A 20,902-nucleotide genomic window follows, 5' to 3' on the forward strand; every position below is an offset into this window, starting at 1 on the left:
AACCGTTCCCCGTGATAAGAGGTGTGATTAGGAATGACGTGTGGGGTATGGGAAGTGGGGTCCACCGTTACGCACAATCGTCGGCAGCAGAATGGAGACGCACTATTTTAATTTGTGCCTTTTCTTTTTTCTACTTTCATTTATTTTGTATTCTTTTATTAAATTAATATATATCAAGTAAATAATAAATATTGGTGATAGTGACTGAGTTTAAATTGTAAAATTGCCTATAGGCTTATAGGAATGATAATTGAGATATAATATAATTTTTTTAATAACTAGGGTGGAAATCGGATACATCGAATCGAAATTAACATTTAAAAAGAAACAACTGAAAACCCAATTCCAATTTCTATTAAAAAATTGAAAAAATTGAAAATCGTACATGCTCCAACATTAAAAAAAATCGGATCGTAATGGTCTGAAGTCTTTTCTTTAATTAATCTTAATAAGAAACTCATGATAAATTTGATATATAAATGTAAATTCGCAGAGAAAATATACTTTACGAATTATTTTCGAAACTTAAAATCTCAAAATTAGCCAAATTCGATATATATAACTAAATAAATAATAATAATGGAAATTAATTTTTAATTTAGAATTTGTATGGAAAAATTTATTGGCGAATCATAAAATAGTAAGAAATGGTGGTGAAGTGGACATGCAAAAACGTGGGTCAGAGTTAGAAACGGGGCGGGTCCCAGCAACAAAACGGACCGTGACGTCATTCATTGCCGTCCCAGTGGTCCAGCCCAAATGGGCCCCACTGGGCTCTGGTCAAATAAATGTAACGGTAATCTTTCTCCTGATTATGACCATAAACTGGTTTAAAATATTACGTTTAAATGTTGGACACGTCTATGTGTGAGAGATTAAACCTTAATTGACAATAATGCCCCCACGAATACTAATAAATTGTTTTTTTAAGATATTAAAAGTAATTATCAAATAATATTTTTCTCATGTGCTATTTATAAAATACTGATTTATGATTTAAGGGAAGATAAGATAAACGTGTTACATGATGAGATACATTTTATTTTCTTCTTTTTCTTTTTTCCATCTGTGGAAGAATAATTTTAAGTTTATCTCATTTGTTTGTGTCTTACTCGTCTCCATTCTGATCTCCTCCTACGAATAAGACTCAAGTCAATGATAAGTGGTGAAAGTACCACCAGAGGGTCAAAGTTACTTATGTATAATTGCTATATCGCATCACGATAAACGCGAGGGAAATGAGAAAACTAAATCGACTCCTCTAAGTGTTGCAAACTACCGACTTTTAACAATTTGTCTAGTTTTGTTTAGGGGGTGTCGATGATGCATACACGAGTTTTTTCAATTTCCAATATAAAATTATAAGGATTTTAAAAGTATTGGGCCGATTCTATGCTGACTTCGCTACTGGGTTACGTGAATTTTGACTGGATTAGGCCCAACTTTTACTATAATTTGGCCAAAAGAATCTTTGATAATGTACCATAAATATGCATCAAAATGCAATCACACCAATAAGTTTTGTTATTCATCATCATTAATAGATACAACATATATAATAACATGTGATCCCCATCCTAGATTTGGACAACATCAATATGTTAACTAAATTAATCCCTTGTGATTTATAAATAGATTTGTGTGTTTCACAAATCAAATGTCACATCTCTAATTTCCCATCAAAAAATAAGTATTCATTTAAAAAGGATGGAAGGAAAGAAGATTGTGAAACTCACCGTTTGGGGTTACTTCCTACTTGTAGCAATGTTGTTTGCAGGCGGGCCGGGTCGGGCTGCCGGGCGGATCATCACAACTGACCCGTTTCCGTGCACCCCTAACTATTGTGACTATGTGTGCTACAAGACTGGTTCGCAAAAAGACTGTGGAAGTGGACACAAAGTTTGTGGTCATTGTATAAAAGTTGCTGGACAAGTTAAACCTGTTTGTGAGTGTTTTAATTAATTAAAGTATTGTTATACTAAATAAATAAATAATAATAATAAAAATATTGCAAATTTTGATTTACTTTATAGTAATCCCATTGAAGGATTGGTATTTTGTATCATTGCTGCTTCTCATAATTCGATTTTTTTTTTTTTAATATTATTGCGAGATCTCTTGTAGACAAATATTTTCAGGTTGATTTCAGATTACTTTAAAAAGTGGTGTTATTTCCACGTATCTCAATTCACCACCAAAAATTATAAAATATCACAATACCCCTCAAATTTATAATTTACCACTCTTCCTTATATTCACTTAATCATCATGTGTTCTAAGTTATTTCCATTTTTTTTTTGCAATGAAATAGTTATTACAAGATATTAAAACTTTCATATCAGATGCCCTGCGGTTCATGTATATTTTTTTTAGGAAACAAAATAATATTTAGCCAAACTGACCAATTTCAGAGTATGTTCAGGACCTTCCATACACGCACTCTTAATTTATTTCTCAAAAAACGTGAAATGATGCTCTTTTTGACATTCGGAAATGTTTTTCTCTGACGAAAGTATTATTCACTTGAGGTGGTGAGGGTGAGATTTCCAATGAAAATGGTGGGGTTTTTTTTATAAACATTTTAATTAGTTTAGTGGTAGAGACGATTTATAAATTTGTAAATAATATAGGTGAAAAAATAAGAAAGGGGTAAAAATGGAAAATACATTTAATTTGGTTGTGAAATAAGATATTTTGATGGTGGAAATAGCACATCTCTAATTTAAATGTTGTGGGATTTAATTTATATTTGCGGTTTAACGACGTAATTTGATCGAATAGTAATGTTGTCAAAATCAGACCGATTCGACCGAGACCCGGCGATGAGGCAGTCCGGTCTGACCACGAAAACTGGAAAACTAGAAAATCGGGTCAAACGACCGAACCCCGTTTGACCGGGTAAAACTCAGAAACCGACGAACCGGTTAAATAATATAACAACAACTGTTTGACCAATGCAGATTATTAAATTAAAATTTATAGTTCAAAACCTAGATTATTGTAACTGAAAATTTAACGAAAAATCTACATAGAATTCGAAACAAGAAAAATACAATTCTATACATCGAGGAAACCGTTGACTCGCAAAATTTCACTAACTCAATTCTAAACATCACATTTTGTTTCCATCTAAATCGAAAAGACTAATATAAATGAGAGAAAATCGAGAATAAAATCTTCCAAATTACTAGTACTTCCAAAATCGACTACAATCATCCTATAGCAAATTGATGGCATCTCACTATTTCACATATAATTTGGTAAGTACTCTCCTAATTCACATAATACATATGATTACCAAAACTCACTTTCCATATAATCCATCTCCCACATACTATATAATAGCTATACCTAGTGAGTACTAATGCATACAATAATCACATTTCCCAACAAATATTCACATATATTCTTTCTCCAAAAAAAAGTTAAGAACAAAATGGAGAGCAAGAAAATTATTCGGTTGAATATTTTGGTTTGTTTTCTAGTTATTGCAACATTTTGCGGTTATGTTCGTGTGGAGGGGAAGGGGTTCATTATTATAACTACTCCGACTCCATGCGGTGATGAATTGTGCGACTATTTATGCAAGAAAGAAGGTTGTGGGGGTCACTATTGTATAGGAGGCAAGTGTATACAAGATCCAAGATTTAAAGATGGCCCCGTTTGTTATTGCAGAGACATCGGTGAATAAATTGAGGGAGAAAAAAAAATAGATCTATTCATACATCGAGTGATGTTGCCCTTGGTTTATATGTATCGTGCAATTACAAATATACGTGATTGCCCCTAGCTATTTCTGTATTAATCAGTAATAAATTTGATTCAAGTTATTCTAAATTATCCTTTTGCGTCGATAAAGTGACTAATCATGCAAATTTCCATGTGACATAATTGATCTTAAAAATTAATATTAAAAATTTAATTGAAAACGGTCTTTCATCATTGTCTTTTCTACTGTATGTAAAACTGAGTATCACAAAATTTTCTAGTACCTGATCGAAGCTGTTTGGTTGTTTCCCATATTCGCGGATCCGCTTTCTAAGTGTATGAATCTCGTTTACAACAATCGAGCTTCTCAAGCCAAACACGACCTTAAATGCAATCACAGTTCATCCTTCACAGAACTACTGCTGCTGCTGCTTTCCTCAGTAGTATCAGAAACAGTAGTGTGCTTCTTCTGTGCTGGCTTTTGAAGCTTGAATGGTATTGATGCATGTTTTTTAAGAAACTTGTAGAATTCTACTGCAGTTCGGTCGTTGTCAAAAGTAATCTGTAATAAAAAAAAATTCACATTCCGATTAATTTCATAACATCCGTTCTTTAAGGAGCATTCAGAAAAATTAAAAGAATCGGATAAGGAAGTAAAGTAATATCTAACCGGATCGAAGCTCTTGTTGCCAGCCGGAAAGAAAAGAATCGTAGGGAAACCATCGGGCTGAAAAAAAAATTAAATGTGTGTGTTTGTGTGAGAGAGTATCTCCTGGGGTAAAGGGTGCTAAAAAAATTAACAAAAATGTTCTTTTCTGAAATATGAATAATTGTGTGTGTGTGTGTGTGTGTGTGAGAGAGAGAGAGAGAGAGAGAGAGAGAGAGAGAGAGAGAGAGAGAGAGAGAGAGAGAGAGAGAGAGAGAGAGAGAGAGAGAGAGAGAGAGAGAGAGAGAGAGAGAGAGAGAGAGAGAGAGAGAGAGAGAGAGAGAGAGAGAGAGAGAGAGAGAGAGAGAGAGAGAGAGAGAGAGAGAGAGAGAGAGACCTTAGCTCGCGGGTGCTCGTTTGTAGTCCCATCCATTTTGGCTATGACGAGAGAATCGATACCTCTCAAATGTTTTCCGAGCTTTTCGTATATAGGTTCCAAAGCTTGGCAATGGCCACACCATGGAGCATATAGCTATATTATATCGTATACGATAATTTGTAAATCTCAATAAGAAATTGAATATTAATAAACGATACTTTGATACCATCGGTGACAACAAATGAATACCTCGAGAAGAACATCTTTAGACTCATCCAACACAATTTCATCAAAGTTGTTGCCAACCACTATCTTCACATCTCCATCATTCTGGATTACAAAATAACAAAAAGAATTGGAAGAAAGCTTACACACACACACACACACACACACACACACACACACACACACACACACACACACACACATGTATATATATAATGGATAAGAAAACTCACGTCTTCTGGAATAGGGTCGGACTTGTAGAAAGGTTTAAGATTGTCGTCTAAGAACTTCTGTCCGAAAGTCTACACATCAAAATAGAATCTTTTAGACCACATCTCACATTGTTTTTAACCAGTACATATTTTTTAAGGAAGTAAGAGGAATAACCTTAATGCTGTCGATGGTTAATTCATCATCCAATAGAAACTTGCTGGCATCATCATTTCCGGTATATCCAATAACCTGCATTCCACATTCTCGTTATAACCAATAACTCGATCTTTAAATGTAACCAACATTCTCATCTTCACACTTTATTCAATTCTTCAATGGAAAATCTGAGTCAACAACAAAATTTAGCAAGGGCTTAAGTTTTGTGCTTACAGTTGGAGCGTCACCGGTCACGCCAAAGTATTCTGAAACTTGTTTTCCGACATCTTCGTAGTCCAAATCCACATAAACACATACAAGCTGCAATCAAAATATTTCTCAGATGATTATTAGAGAGAAAGCTTATCACAAACTGTGATTCAACAAATGACAATATATTTTCGTATTTTAGGAGATTACATTGTTCATGAGAAAAGGTCAAGCTGTTATGATCATGTAATGCAAAGCTACGAATAATCACTCACCTTTCCCTTGAAAGATTTCGCTGCTTCTTGGAATATGGGATAAAATTTCTCCGAATCATTGGACGTTGTAAAAAGAATCAACTACGAAAATTGAAAAGGACAAAATTATAACAGGGGATATAAAAATATATTAGCTCCTGTATATTAAAGAAGTAAGCAAACATCACACAATACCTGTTTCTTTATTGGATTCTCAAACACCACGGGAGCACTTTCCCGAGTCAAATTTGTGAGAAGAGGAAACTTGTTCTCGTACACAAATTCAGCTATTAAAGATTTAGTGAACTGACCACCTGAACAGATAAGGAATAATTAAGAAATATGGGTGATTACAAATTCAGCTATCACAGATTTAGTGAACTCACCAAATCGAGTAAGTTTTTCAGCTTCTTTTTTAAGAATGACCAATGATGGGCGTTTGACAAGTGGGTCAATGTGGAAGAGCTTTGCCACATCTGGAATTGTTGTCTGGTAAAAGCTAACTTCATCTTCAAGAGTTGAAGCAGCAGAAAGTTCCTCACTCTCTTGACCCTATATTTTGGTTTTACATAAATCGGTTAGACACAATGCAAGTGTAAATGAGTCGAGCTCATGAGCCACCTCAACAAGAGTTTAAACTTAAAAAACGAGGTGATAATATGCAGTAATAAAAGGAATTAATAACAATCCCTAAAATTCAAAAATGAAACTCGAGCTCAATCATACCACCAAACTCTCGAGATAGGCCAAAACTATTTTGTCCTCGTTCGCCAGGATATGTTCTGCCTCCTCAATTGTTGTTATGTTGTGTAAACCAGGACCTGTCTTTTTCCTCAACCAAGTAACTATAGCATCTCTGAAATATAAACATCTCGTTAAAATCACCACAGTCGCATCAATTGGTAAATAAAATATAATTCAGATATTTCCATTACACATAAAAAGTATGAACATCTTTTGAGCTCTAACGCAAAAAAGTCTCCATCATCTATATTATTTTCCACATCCCGAAAAGTTCTTTGGAATTATCTTTCCACCGGGTATGTAGGCTACTATTACTCTAGCCAACCACTTCAGAAACATTTTAACAAACACTTTGTGGGCACAAATACTCAGATCACAAAATGAAGAAACTAAAATAAAAGTTTCAACAACAATTCAAATTCAAAGATTACAGTTATATTACACAAGAGATAATCCAGCATTGTACGAGTAGATGATTATATGATTCATAAAATTAAATGGAAAGTTTTGATTAACTGAATTTCTAATCAAATTTACATAATCCATAAGTATTAAGCGAATCCGAATTCAAATCCAAATTCAAATGCATATAAATTAGACAGACAGCTTACTTAGTTCGTTGACCAGGGTAGGGTTTATGAACCCCATCCACGAAGAAGTAAATGGTAGGAAACCCCTGAACGTCGAACTTCTGGCTCAGGTCCGCCTCCTCCGTGGCGTCGACCTTCGCAAGCACCACCGCCTCATCCTTCAATTCCTCCGCCGCCGCCGCGTACTCCGGCGCCAAAGCCTGGCAATGGCCGCACCAAGTCGCGTAGAACTCCACCATCACGAACCTGTTCCTCTGCACGAACTCGGTGAAGTTCGATTCCTTGAGAACCACCACGTGAGTCTCGTCCACCACCGCCGAACTGTATCCACCGTCCTCGTCGGCGTACGCCGCCGCCGACTCATCGTCCTCCACCAGATCGTCGTAGTTCTCGTAGTCGCGCGGGTGGCCGTACGGGTGAGCACCGTCATCAATTTTACCGGCGTCGTTTTGCTCCTGCTGCACCAGGAAACTGAGATCTTCGTCTTCTTCCGATTTCGACGAACATGGTGAAATATTCAAGCAGATCAAGCAGAGAAAAACCGAGAGAATAACCAGAGACTTCGTCGCCATTGAAAAGAAATCAGCTGAGAATTTCTCCGCGAGTTAATTTCACATAAATTATCCGTCTGAGGGAAAAGTGTGATCGGGAAAGTGAAACGAGAGTGTGAAGATGGTGAAAATGGCGGTACCGGTAACTGCGGGTGCACGAAAAGGAAAAGCACGCTGTGGAAGATGTGACACGTGGACGAATACAAGTTGCTGGATGACGAGTCAGAACGAATCACGTGACTCCACGTGGAAAGAGTGAGTTTAGAGGTTCTACTATGGTTGACTTCTCGCTTAGCGAGTGTGCACAGAGTCGCTATTCAAGTGAAATGCGACTTAGTCTACTTTTAGTTGTTATTTCTCCATTTTAGAGACTTGACAAATTCTTTGAACTAGGATTTGTTCAATGCTACATCCAGAGAATTAAATACAGTAGAACCTCGATAAATTAATAATCTCGCTTAAATGATAGTTTCTCTCGGTCCCGATTCGGTGAAAATATGTTAAATTATTAACTCGATAATTTAATAATTTACTAAATTAATAGATATTCTCCAGTCCCGACTATATTAATTTATACAGGTTCAACTGTATGTACAAATGAATGCATAGATTACTCAATATATGCATAGTTGTGTGTAAATTAAATGTGAAAACTTGGTGCATATTTAATCCATTTTAGAAGACTACAGTTAAACATTTATAAATTAATACAGTTGAGCGAACAAAATTCTATTAATTTAGTGAAAAAATAAATTATCGAATTAATAATTTAACACGTTTTCACGGTGATCGGAAAAAAATATTATTTAAGCGAGGTTATTAATTTATCGAGATTATTTTGTAATTCGTATATAAATAGTTTGCATCATTTAGAAGACCTTGGTACCGGATAGATAAATAGTATATACCAATATAGACTTTATTTAATAAAAATTATATATAATAATAATAATAAGGGTAAATTACAACCACCTCTCAACTATAAATCTTCTTACATGTACACTCTTGCGGTGTCAAATTTAGTGGAATGTTTTAGATTATATGAAATATTCTCAATTTCGTACCCCGCTTTATTCCATTCGAGCACCACATTTTGAAGTAGGATGAACATAAAATGTATATTTTTGGCTTGTATATATCATATTTTGGTAAATCAAAAACTGTATTTTTGCACAAAACGAGTACAAACTAGAGAACATTCCACGGAATCTAGATGATTATGTTAAATTTGACACCATAAGGGTGGACGTGTAAGAAGATTCATAGTTGAGGTAGGTAGAGTTAAATATCTAAATATAAGAGGGAGTTTTCATAATTTGACCATACCTCAGGCAGTGGCGGATGTATAATAGGTCTAGGGTGTGCACTTGCACACCCTTGGAATTTAAAAAAAAAAAAAAAAAAATTATATATATATATAAAATAACTAAGGCAACTTTTAATATATTAAGCTAAAAGGGGACTAATGTGAAAATAAGTAAAATATAACACATTTACTTAAAAGTCAACACAATGCTTTTCACTTTATTTTCCCAATTTCTCACGGCAGCAGAAGTCACGGTAGCAGAAGCAACAGAAACAAAAAAAACTTTTTTTTTTCTTTACCCACAAAAATCCCTCCCCATTGTACCGGCCGCCAACACTGGAAAAAAATTAGCCATCGCCGCCACTCGCCAGCTCACCGAGGCGCATCTAATCCACTCAAATCAATGGCTAAACGACAACAGGTTAGCAACAATGGGTTCAAGAATTTATGATTTAAGGATTGGAAAAAGGGGTTTTGATTAATTGGAGTTTTGTAGATATTTGGTTTTTTTAAATAGCAGAACTCAAATATCTAAGTGGGAAGTCGAGAAAAAGGCATAGAATGTTTTGTGGGGCTGCACTGCACTGCACGTGCGTTTATATAAATATTTTGTTAGTGTGTACATAATGAGAGAGAGATTGTGAAGAAAAAGACAACATTATTTCGATCAGAACAACAATCAATTTTTAATGAATTTTGTGAAATACATTTTCTTTAAATTCAATTGAGAGTTGAAATATATGGTTGCCACAAACGTGGGCCATGTTTGTGACTGTTTCTCTGTTAGTGTCTTATTATATTTGGTTTTTGTTGTAATACATATTCTAAGTGAGTAATTAGATTCAATTAAATCAAGTATTTTATTATATGTGAGTCAGAGTAACAATTATCAATTAATAATATTTGGGGATTAACAAGTTAATACTGCTAAAAATTCTTGATTTATTTTGTTATATGAGACTTATATCGATTGATGCGAATTTATCTTTAACTCTTGCCCATTCTATTTATTTGTAGAATATGGATCGATTTGTGATAAAAACTAAACGTCATCGGCTAGGAGAATCATCTACTTCAAATGATAATATCACAAATGGAACGTCGACTAATGATAACGTCCAAGAAGAAACGCAGACTAATGTTAGAATCCAAGAAGAAACGCCAATTAATGATAGCGTTCCTGAAGAACATGCTCAAGGTATTCACAATCAATCGCAAGTAGAGGTTAATTTGAGTGCTATTGAAGCTGACCCGGGATTGAGATTGCCTATTAGTGATCTTGCCAAAACTTCTAAAGAGCTTGAAATTGTTCGAAGAGCTTACTTACAAAAAGGTCCTTGTCAACCTCGACTCTGTAAATTTCCTCAAACTACTTCCTATGGACAACAACGCAAATTTATTGTAGATTGGTACAATGAGTTTGGTAGTTGGTTGGAATATAGTGAAAGTAAAGACGCGGTATATTGTTTATGCTGCTATCTATTTAAGGTTGGAGAAAGTGCCAAAGGGGGCGGTGGTAAATTCGTCAGTGAAGGTTATAGAAACTGGTACAAGAAGGAAAATTTGAGAAAACACGAGGGAAATCATGACAGTGTTCATCATCATTGCTATATGGCTTGTCAAGATTTGATGAATAATAAATGTCACATAGATGTTCCTCTTGAGAGAAAAACTAAGGAATCTAAACGCGACTACTACATTCGGTTGCGTACAACAACGAAGGCCATTAGATATCTATTGAGGCAAGGACTTGCATTTCGGGGGCATGACGAGTCAAAGAGTTCGCTAAATAAAGGTAACTTTGTGGAACTTATAAAGGTTATGGCGGAAGATAATGATGAAATTAACAAAGTTGTTTTGGATAACTCCCAAGGAAATTGTATTATGACAGCACCAGAAATTCAAAAACAAATCATTGGTGCGTTTGCTCATTTAGTCTCGAAGACTATTATTTCTGATATTGGAGATGATTTCTTTGCTTTATTAGTTGACGAGGCACGTGATGTCTCCATTAAAGAACAAATGGCGGTTGCTTTACGTTATGTAAACAAGGGAGGGAAAATTATTGAACGCTTTCTTGGCATTGTTCATGTTCCAAATACGACTTCACGATGTCTGAAAGCTTCTCTTGAGTCTCTTCTTACAACATTTGGCTTGAGTTTGTCGCGAGTGCGTGGCCAAGGTTATGATGGAGCTAGTAATATGCAAGGAGAGTTTAATGGTTTGAAGAGTTTAATATTGAAAGAAAACAAGTCTGCTTTTTATGTTCATTGTTTTGCTCATCAGCTTCAGTTAGCTCTTGTGCAAATTACTAAGAAAAATAAGCAACTTTCAGAATTTTTTGGTTCTCTTGCATTGTTGGCTAACGTTATTGGAGGTTCTTGTAAACGTCAAGAGTTGCTTCGGGAGAAACAATTTGAGAAGTTAATGGAACGAGTTTCTTTTGATAATTTTGTAAGTGGTAGTGGTTTGAATCAAGAGTCCACTTTAAAAAGGCCCGGAGATACACGTTGGAATTCGTATTATTTCACAATCACGAGTATGATTAAATTGTTTCCTTCGGTGGTTGGTGTACTAGAGTACTTAGAAAATAATAGTGATGATGTTTCTCATTGTGGACAAGCCTCAATGCTTTTAAGGAATATTGTGTGTTTCGAGTTTGCTTTTGTCTTGCACTTAATGAGATCGATCTTAGGGATCACAAATGATTTGTCACAAGCACTTCAAAGGAAGGATCAGGACCTTGCAAATGCCATGAAACTTGTTATTTTTGCTAAAGATCGACTGCAAGAGTTGAGAGAAGGTGGGTGGGACGATTTGTTGCGAGAAACTTCATCCTTTTGTGTTCAAAATAACATTCTCATTCCAAATATGAATGATGATTTTGTACTTTACTCGAGAGATGGCAGAGTATCGCGAAAAGGTACGCAAATTACAAACTTGAATCATTATAAGGTTGATGTGCTTTATACAGTGATCGATCTTCAACTTTCAGAATTGAATGATCGTTTTGACAATACTAATACGGAGTTACTTAGTATGATATCATGTTTTGATCCAAGTAATTCGTTCTCTGCATTTGATAGAAAGGCTTTGGTGAAATTAGATGAATTTTATCCTGAAGAGTTTGATGATAATGATCTTGTAGCCCTTGAAAACCAGCTTGAGAATTATATCAGGGATGTTAAAAGTGATCAAGAATTTTCAAATATGAGTGGAGCTAGCAGGCTTGCTGAGAAGTTGGTTGCCAAGAGAAAAAATGTGACTTATCCATTGGTGTACTTATTATTGAAGTTGTCATTAATTTTGCCGGTTGCAACCGCATCAGTTGAAAGAATATTCTCTGCAATGAAGATTGTTAAGTTGGAGCTACGCAATCGAATGGGGGATCAAATGTTGAATGATGTTTTGGTGTCGTTTATTGAAAAAGATATATTGAACGGCGTTAGTATTGATGAGGTGATGAATTTTTTTCAAGAAATGGGACCACGCCGAAAGATATTCTAAAAACTTTATATTTGTATGTAAGAGAATGTACATTTTTAATGTCTTGTACATTTTTTTTTTGCATGTTTATGTTTTTTTTTATTAAATTTCGCACACCCTTGACGTAAAACCTGGATCCGCCACTGACCTCAGGGTTGGTTTTTAATATACCCTAAAAATAATCCGTATCTGGACTGTAGCCTAGGTTCTGACCCAATTAAAATCCAATTTGGGAGCCCGGACAAACGAAATGGGCCATTTTATTATTAAAAAAAATAAAATCCAAATTGTCAATTAAATATGGAAGTATAACCGGCTAATTCAGACCGGCAAACCGGGTGGTTCATAACCCGACCCGGTAAATTCTTACACGAAAAAGGAACACCTGAACACACGCGTCAGATGGGTTTTGCCAGCGTGGACAGTAGCTCATAAATGCCTGATCCTTTGAATTCATACATAATACATTATATTATTTATTTCACTAAAAAATAAATTTCTCTCTCTCATTACATTTCAAAAGCCAAAGAAATAGAGGGGTTTGCATGCTATAAGGATAAACTAGGTGGTAAGCTTTCTTCAAATCTTTTTCTTTATTTATTTGATTTTGTTGTGGGTTTTTTCATGTGCTTCTGCAGTTGTACATTTGATTTTTTTGTTTGCTTGTCTGTGTTGTACCATTCCCAAAAGCTTCCATCTTTCATGGGGTTTTTGTAAGAAAGATGAACTTAAGTTTTTTCTCCTTTTTTTTCAAGGGGTTTTTATGTTGTTGTTTGATTTTTTTCCATTTTATGGGTTCTGTAGTAATTTTTTTATTTTTCAAGAAATTGTTTAAAAAAAAAATTGGGGGTGTTATTCATGAGAGTTTAAGGTAAATTTGATGTTTCCTTGACAGCATTGGTTAAATGTTATGTTGTATCAGATGAACAGAGTGTTTAATTGAGGTCCGAAACGGCCGACAGGGTATCGCCGTAGCGGTATAGGATTTTCGGGATGATAAATTTTCGATTTGAAGCATTGAACTAGATTTCTTTTCATTATGTTTTTTTACTTTTACAATCTAGGGGAATTCAATTTTGGAATGCATTATTTATATGTGATCATGGTTCGCCGGAATTCCATTATAGTTGCCGGAATGAAAATTTCCGATCTAAAACGTTTTAGATCGGAATGTGTGTGTGTGTGTGTGTGTGTGTGTGTGTGTGTGTGGAAGCAGCGGAAAATGGCAAATTGTTGCGGCGGATTTTTCTAGGTTTCGAAGCGGCGGAAAATGGCAAATTGTTGTTGCGGCGGATTTTTCTAGGTTTCGAAGCGGCGAGTTTTCGAGAATGAAAACCTAGAAGGGTTTCGAAAAAAAAATCGGATTTTACAAATTAGCCCCGTAACTTTACGATTTTTTTTTAAAATAAAGAAATGTTTCAAAGTTTTGTAGTTTTGCTCCTACATTTATATTTTCGGACCCTTTTTGCCGTTTTAGAGGTTTTAAAAGATTGTTATAGTATGATTTTCGGAGTTGTAATACTCACTCGGTTTTCTTTTTAATTGTCTCTTTAGCCATAAAACCTTATCCCGTATTACGTGTCGCCTTAGACGAGTTAATTTCGTTTTACCTATTTTGTCCTTAATCATTAACGATTTTTGTCGATAGAAAAGATCATTTAATAGCTCTCTTAATATGCGTAAAGGGTAGTTTCGGGATTTTGTATTAGAATGAACGTCATTTATTAGGATTCTAGCATATACCTTAAACGACACTTAAAAATAAAACGGAGGACGTAATATTTTATATATTTGTTCTATTCAAATTCCAATAGTATTAACTTATTTAAAAAAAATCTTATTTTCAATATTTTATTTAAAAATAAAAAAAAGCTTCCATTTTTCGTTTTCCCTTTTTTTGTATTACTTTTACACAATGTTGGATCCATTTGTTGTTGACCGATTCGAGTGTCTTTGTGCAGTATTTTTACTTAGTTTTATCTCGGCTAATCTCATCTTTGTGCAGTATTTTACTTAGTTTTATCTCGGCTAATCTCGTCTTTTGTGCAGTTTTTGTGCTAAAGTATTTCGTAATTTGTGCAATATTTGTGTAGTACGATGAAATTTGATTTCGATGTTTCTCATTGTTCTTCTATGTTATGTTGTCAGCTATACATTTCGAACTCGACTCTCCAAAATACTCGAAAATGAAGAGGACCGGTTTAAACGCAGAGCTCACTCAGACAAACGCTTCATCCTCTAATAACAAACGTCCCAAAACCGAACATTCATCAGAAAACAGCAGCCGAATCGAGTCATCTTCCACCTCGACGAACCCAAATAACAATAATAATAACAATCCACAAAATTCCACCACAGAAGAAGATCGATCGATCAAGACATCCAAACAGAGCATAGCAAGATTCTTCTTCGAAAATGGGGTCGATTTCGATTCAATAAATTCCCCGAGCTTCCATACCATGATGGGTCCCGCAAACTGCCAAATCCCCACCCTCGACGAGCTAAAAGGGCCGCTGTTTAAAGATGCATTAAAAGAAGCGAACGAATATTTCGCCGAGGCTCGAAATTCGTGGGCGCACACCGGGTGCACTATCTTGCTCGACGAATGGAAAGGTCAAACGGGGAGGGATTTGGTCAACGTTTTAGTTGACTCGCCGAGAGGAACCGTCTATCTCAGCTCGTACGATATTTCCGACTTCGTTGGCAAAAACGACGAAATGAAAATATTCTTCGAGAAAGTTCTTAACGAGGTCGGGATCGACAATGTGGTTCAGGTTATCACGTCGTCGAGTTCGGTATTTACCAAGGAAGTGGGGAAGGAGTTGTCGGAGAAATACCGACAGATATTTTGGTCGGTGAGCGGTTCTTGCTGCATGCAGCTCATGCTCGAGAAGCTGATCGAAATGGACGTAATCAAACAAACCCTAGAGAAGGCGAAAACGATCACGAGGTTTATTTACGGAAACCCCGATGCGCTGAAGCATCTGAAGGAAAAAACGGAGGGCCGTGATCTGTTTCAGCAGAGTTCGAAGATCAAGTCGACGCAGCCTTTCTTGACCCTCGAAAATATCGTCTTGGAGAAAAAAACGCTGACGAAAATGTTTCTCTCTCCTCTTTTTCTGATGAACGAGGGTTGGGAAAAGGTGGCTGATTTAGTGGGCGACGAATCTTTCTGGAAGGCGGCGTCGAACGTGCTCAAGGCGGCTATTCCTCTCGTTCGTGTAATGGAATGGATGAAGGGGTGTAATAATAAGGAGCAGATGGGGTATATTTACGAGACGATGGATCAAGCGAAGGAGGCTATAAAAGAAGGGTTCAAGAGGAACAAAGCGCAGTACACGAGGTTTTGGAAAGAGATAGATGAGGTTTGGACAGGTGTACTGTACAGCCCGATTCATGCAGCGGGTTACTATTTGAACCCGAAGCTTTTCTACTCGAGCGATATGTTTATCGACCCGGAAGTCGCGACGGGTTTGCTCTGCTGTGTTGTGCGCACGACCCGGGATCCGAGGGTTCAGGATCGGGTCACTGTCCAGATCGAGATGTACCAGAATGCCAAGGGCGCGTTTGGCTTGGGGTGGGCGGAGGAGCACAGATCGAATATTTCTCCGGGTTCGATTAATTTTCATTTTTTTTTTTTTAAATATATGTTCGAATTTTTTAATGTTCATTCATTCATGCATATCTCTTTCACCCGACATTCACTCGATATTCACTCGATATGCACTCGACATTCACTCGGTATACACCCGACATTCACTCGATATACACCCGACTCGATAAACACCCGATATTCACTCGATATGCACCCGACATTCACTTAACATGCACTCGATATGCAACTTAACATGCACTTGATATGCACCCGACACGCGCAATTTCAATATAATTGGTTTAAGTTGGAGTAGAAAGCCAACTAAAAATTTGGTGTTTCGAGTTTTGCATAATTCGGTCTGAATTAGGGTTCAAAATCACATTGGAAGTCGAAAACAGTATCATAAAATTTAAACGACATTTAGCACGGTATTAATTAATTCTTGATTTTATTTATTTATTAATTGTTAAATTTTAAAAAATGCAGCAAAATGGTGGTCGAAATACGGGGTCGAATGTCCGGATCTACAAAAGCTGGCAACTCGAATATTGAGCCAAACGTGTGAGGGCGCATCGAGATTTCAGCTGAGGAGAAGTTCGATGGAGAAGCTTCTCGACACGAGAATAAGCCGAAGGGAAAAGAACAGGCTAGCTGATGCTGTTTTTGTCGAATACAATATGCAGCTGCAGAATTTCGGATCTGGTAAGGTAGGGTGCATGGGATCCGACGAAATCGAACCGTTGGACGATTGGATAGCTGATCAAGGACGAAACGACGGGGCGGCATCGAATACTACCGATCAAGGTGCCCTAAACTCCGGAGGACAGTCGGATTTTCATCCGAAAGTGGAGCCTGCGTAAGCTTATATCATGATTTTGTAATTTTTTATAGAATTTTAAACCTGTTTCTTGGACATCGATTTTGATTAAGTTCTTCGGGATATATTAGATACTATACAAATGGTGGATAATGCAATTTGAGTGGATTGTTATTTAGGGAGGGAAATTGGAAACCGAACATGTCGATTTCGATATTTCCGATTTTGGAACAAAGATTTTTCGTTCCGAAATCCGGAAGTTTATATATGTATAAGTAACTAATCATAGAGCAATCCTAGTGCAACTATAGGGCAACCTAAAGGAATTTTTGTAATTATTTTTATTTATTTTTTTAATTTTTTTTTTCTGTCTTATATCTTTATTTTGAGAAATTTTATTTCGTATCTCAATGGAACGATCTTCCATTTTTTTGTAATTCCGCTTTCTGTAAATGACATCTTTGTAACAATTTTTTTTTCTCTACGAATTTCTAAATTTTATATTTTTTTAAAGAATATTTTAGTCTAGACATTTTTAGAATATTTAATTTAAAAATTAATAAATATTTACATCATGAACTTAACTTTCAAAGATACACATGATTCATTTATATTTATAAATATATCATATCTTATTTTATTTTAACTTTGGTGTATTTTAATTAGGGCTGGCAATCGGGCCGTGTGAGCCGAGCCGGGGTCGGCTCAAGCTCATATACCATCGGGCCTCATTATTATAGGCTCAAGCTCAAATACCATCGGGCCTCATGTCTATAGGCTCAAACTCGGCTCACGTATTTTTTCGGGCTTCGGATTCATATCGGGCTTATATCGGGCAATAAATAAATTACATATTTTACAACTTTGCGGTCGGACATGTTAAAGAAAAACAAAAAAAAAAAAACCTCACACTCTAAGAGAAAAATCTAGAATATTCATTGAAAACCAAAATAAGATTAAAAAACAAAAACACCATAGTATGTTCATTAAAACAAATGAAGCTTAATATTGCACATGTTTAATCCTTAATTAATTAAACGAAAAAATGCATCCGAGTCCAAAATGAATAAAATCATAAAATAAATAACTACAAGCAATTCTAAATGTCCTAACTCTTTTTGAAAATCTCGAGACCTAAAATAAAAAATAAAGAAAAAAGAATATATATATATATATATATACATATATATATATATATATATATATATATATATATATATATATATATATATATATATATATATATATATATATATATATATAGTCGGGCTTTATTCGGGTTGAGCCATGGTAAGCTCAAACTCGGCTCATAGTTTAATCGGGTTTAAGAAAATGGCTCAAACTCGGCCCGGCTCACAATTAATCGGGTTCGGCTCAAATAAAATCGAGCCGAGCTATCGGGCTTCGGGTAGGCCCGGCTCAATTGCCGGTCCTAATTTTAATCATGTATGCGTCTTGAAAAGCTTTACAAAAAATGATTTTTAATTTTAACACAATTAGTAGTCAATATAAATTGATAATTATCATTACTATATTGTACTGCTTTTTTGGTATACCTAAGTTTAGTGTACCAAAATTTTTAGTAAGACCACGGTAATGAATTTCATAATACAAAAATTTCAGAAACGGTTTTCGTACAATGGATTAGATAGGGTTGCCCCTACCAAACCCACCCCTAAGAATACTAATTGTACTCCGAATTACGATTCAATTTGAATTTCCGAAAACATTTTCAGAAGTTTTGCCTTAAAAAAAGTGCACTTTCAATGTCAATATTATTATTATTATTGACAATGCTAAATTGCCAGATTCTGGCCGGCCAGAAATCAATTTTTTATTATTATTTTTTATAGTTTATACCATTTATGCCCCCATTAGCTTTGGCTCTATTAATTTTCCTGCAAAATATTTCCCTCCTAAAGTTACCTTCAGACTAAAATATAAACTCAATTACTGTACATATTCTCACAATAAACAATAAAAACTAAAACCATCTTCTCCTTCCTCACTCTTCTTCTTTTTTCCTATTTTTTTTCACAAAATCACAAACTAAAACGTCCATATCATTCTAAGTTCGAATTTGAGAAAAATCTTCACGTGTTCAAACTAAAATAAAATTGGAATTTGAGAAAAAAAAATCGAATTGATATGAATTTAAATAATTAAAAAGGGCATAATGAAATTGAAAAATATTAGATAAACATAAACTCACTTTTTAAGATTATTCACGTGAAAGATTAACGAATTTTGAGTGACTTGGAAAAAATCATCATAGAAAAAAGTTAGAGAAAATATAAGTAGAAAGAGATTTTTTTTTAATTTATGTGTGAGATTTAGTAAATTTAAGTGTGGGATTTAGCATGCCCCTTTACTATATTATTAATCAATTCACATGCAAGAAAATAAAATAATAATCTGAAATAAAATAAATCAATTAAAAAAAATACAAAATAAAAATCATCACAAATTCTAAATAGGAATTTGGATATAAAATTTAACAGAGTTTATATGAAATCATTAAAAAATAAATAAAAATAATAATATTATTAGTAATGTAAAAGAAAAATTACATCGAACATTATTTTTTATAAATGACTTTAAAAGTTTAAAAGATAAAAAATTGCATCGGACAATCAACAATTCAAAACTATAAACTTATCTTACAATCTTATGAATACTTTTTGTAATGCATGCACAAATTGTATAATATTTTACAACTCCACTACTACTAGTATGGATTATTTATCAATTGAGATTTTATAACTATTAATGTAGTTGAAGTGTAGGTTAAGTATATTTTTTAAAATTCTAAGCATTTTATATTGCAAATTTAATAGTATACATGTAATTTCACGATGAATCATAGAAAATATTTCATGGAAATTCAAAGATACAATATACTGATATAGTACAATCATATCATATTGGATTACGATTGGGGAAAGTATATGTTTATTATTATTATTATTATTATTATTATTATTATTATTATTATTATTATTATTATTATTATTATTATTATTATTATTATTATTATTATTATTATTATTATTATTATTATTATTATTATTATTATTATTATTATTATTATTATTATTATTATTATTATTATTATTATTATTATTATTATTATTATTATTATTATTATTATTATTATTATTATTATTATTATTATTATTATTATTATTATTATTATTATTATTATTATTATTATTATTATTATTATTATTATTATTATTATTATTATTATTATTATTATTATTATTATTATTTACTTTTTGTTTGTACATCAATGTAATAAATTGTTTATGTTATTATTAATTTGTAAATTATGATAAGAATAATATTTGGCCCTCTCGAGAGTAAATTATGTTATTATGTTTGGCCCTCTCGAGAGTCGACCGCAGGGCGAGAAGAGGGCCATTCTATAATTAGCGAGAGGGAAAGGGCGAGAGAAAGAAGATATGGTCTATGGGAGATCGACACAATCGACTTGCATTTAATGCACCTCTCCTCAAATGTCAAGAATGTCAAAGAATGTGCAGTCTAGGGATTAAGCAGCACACAACACTGTTCATCGAAGGGACAAGGTAAGCTTAATTGAATAGTTATTTGAAGTCCGGAATATTTTGATGTGACAACTGAAATAGGAGTGGAATCCGAATTCAGGTCCGGCCTTAATTTCTCTTCCTATAAATAGTACGAAGTTAATCCAGCTAAAATTTATCATTTTTTCATAAACATATAACTGATTATTCAATAGCAAATATTCTTTAAACAAGAAATATACTAACTTGGTCGTCGGAGTGCTAACTCCGGCATCAGCCCGATTTCTTTTTCCTTGTTTTCTACTTTACAGAATCCAGAGTAAAGACCATCCGTGTCTAGAGATCTACCAACATATTTTGGGACGAATCATACATATATATATATATATATATATATATATATATATATATACACGAACTATGTGAAATTTCTAATTTATGTTAGACCTTAAGCTTAACATTTACATTAGTATC

General features: G+C 34.3%; 3 protein-coding genes across 5 annotated transcripts; 2 read left to right on the forward strand and 1 right to left on the reverse strand.

Moving 5' to 3' along the window:
• Nucleotides 1-3,883: 3,883 nt before the first annotated feature.
• Nucleotides 3,884-8,029, reverse strand: LOC105955316 (protein disulfide isomerase-like 1-3). The gene is made up of 12 exons (XM_088820125.1): nt 7,147-8,029; nt 6,518-6,647; nt 6,178-6,343; nt 5,987-6,105; nt 5,813-5,893; nt 5,562-5,648; nt 5,346-5,420; nt 5,192-5,260; nt 4,983-5,063; nt 4,752-4,886; nt 4,379-4,435; nt 3,884-4,270 (listed from the first exon to the last, which is right to left on the reverse strand). The coding sequence occupies exons 1-12, from the start codon at nt 7,695-7,697 to the stop codon at nt 4,103-4,105; spliced, it is 1,719 nt and encodes a 572-aa protein (XP_088676251.1). The 5' UTR covers nt 7,698-8,029; the 3' UTR covers nt 3,884-4,102.
• Nucleotides 8,030-9,157: 1,128 nt separating this feature from the next.
• On the forward strand, nt 9,158-12,537 carry LOC105971637 (uncharacterized). 2 transcript variants are annotated; one of them, XM_088820127.1, is made up of 3 exons: nt 9,158-9,403; nt 10,000-11,905; nt 12,131-12,537. In XM_088820127.1, exons 1-3 carry the CDS (start codon nt 9,386-9,388, stop codon nt 12,487-12,489), a joined length of 2,283 nt encoding a protein of 760 aa, XP_088676253.1. In that variant the 5' UTR covers nt 9,158-9,385; the 3' UTR covers nt 12,490-12,537. The 2 variants fall into 2 exon arrangements, with proteins under 2 accessions (XP_088676253.1, XP_088676252.1); XM_088820126.1 differs by having other exon boundaries at nt 10,000-12,537.
• Nucleotides 12,538-12,932: 395 nt separating this feature from the next.
• On the forward strand, nt 12,933-17,255 carry LOC105955530 (uncharacterized). Of its 2 annotated transcripts, none has more exons than XM_088820128.1 (3): nt 12,933-13,033; nt 14,617-16,080; nt 16,550-17,255. In XM_088820128.1, the coding sequence occupies exons 2-3, from the start codon at nt 14,655-14,657 to the stop codon at nt 16,921-16,923; spliced, it is 1,800 nt and encodes a 599-aa protein (XP_088676254.1). In that variant the 5' UTR covers nt 12,933-13,033; nt 14,617-14,654; the 3' UTR covers nt 16,924-17,255. The 2 variants fall into 2 exon arrangements, with proteins under 2 accessions (XP_088676254.1, XP_012834725.2); XM_012979271.2 differs by having other exon boundaries at nt 12,935-13,036.
• The last annotated feature ends 3,647 nt before the right edge of the window (nt 17,256-20,902 follow it).

Source organism: Erythranthe guttata, chromosome 6, assembly GCF_056151865.1.
Source record: "Erythranthe guttata isolate IM_541 chromosome 6, IM_541, whole genome shotgun sequence".
Lineage (NCBI taxonomy): Eukaryota > Viridiplantae > Streptophyta > Magnoliopsida > Lamiales > Phrymaceae > Erythranthe > Erythranthe guttata.

Coding starts and splice junctions, on each gene's coding strand:
- LOC105955316 (XM_088820125.1), bottom strand. CDS start 7,697: ATGGCGACGAAGTCTCTGGTTATTCTCTCGGTTTTTCTCTGCTTGATC. Junction 5,064..5,191: donor CCGACCCTATTCCAGAAGAC/GTGAGTTTTCTT, acceptor TTTGTAATCCAG/AATGATGGAGATGTGAAGAT. Junction 4,271..4,378: donor GCAACAAGAGCTTCGATCCG/GTTAGATATTAC, acceptor TTTTTATTACAG/ATTACTTTTGACAACGACCG.
- LOC105955530 (XM_088820128.1), top strand. CDS start 14,655: ATGAAGAGGACCGGTTTAAACGCAGAGCTCACTCAGACAAACGCTTCA. Junction 16,081..16,549: donor CAGATCGAATATTTCTCCGG/GTTCGATTAATT, acceptor TAAAAAATGCAG/CAAAATGGTGGTCGAAATAC.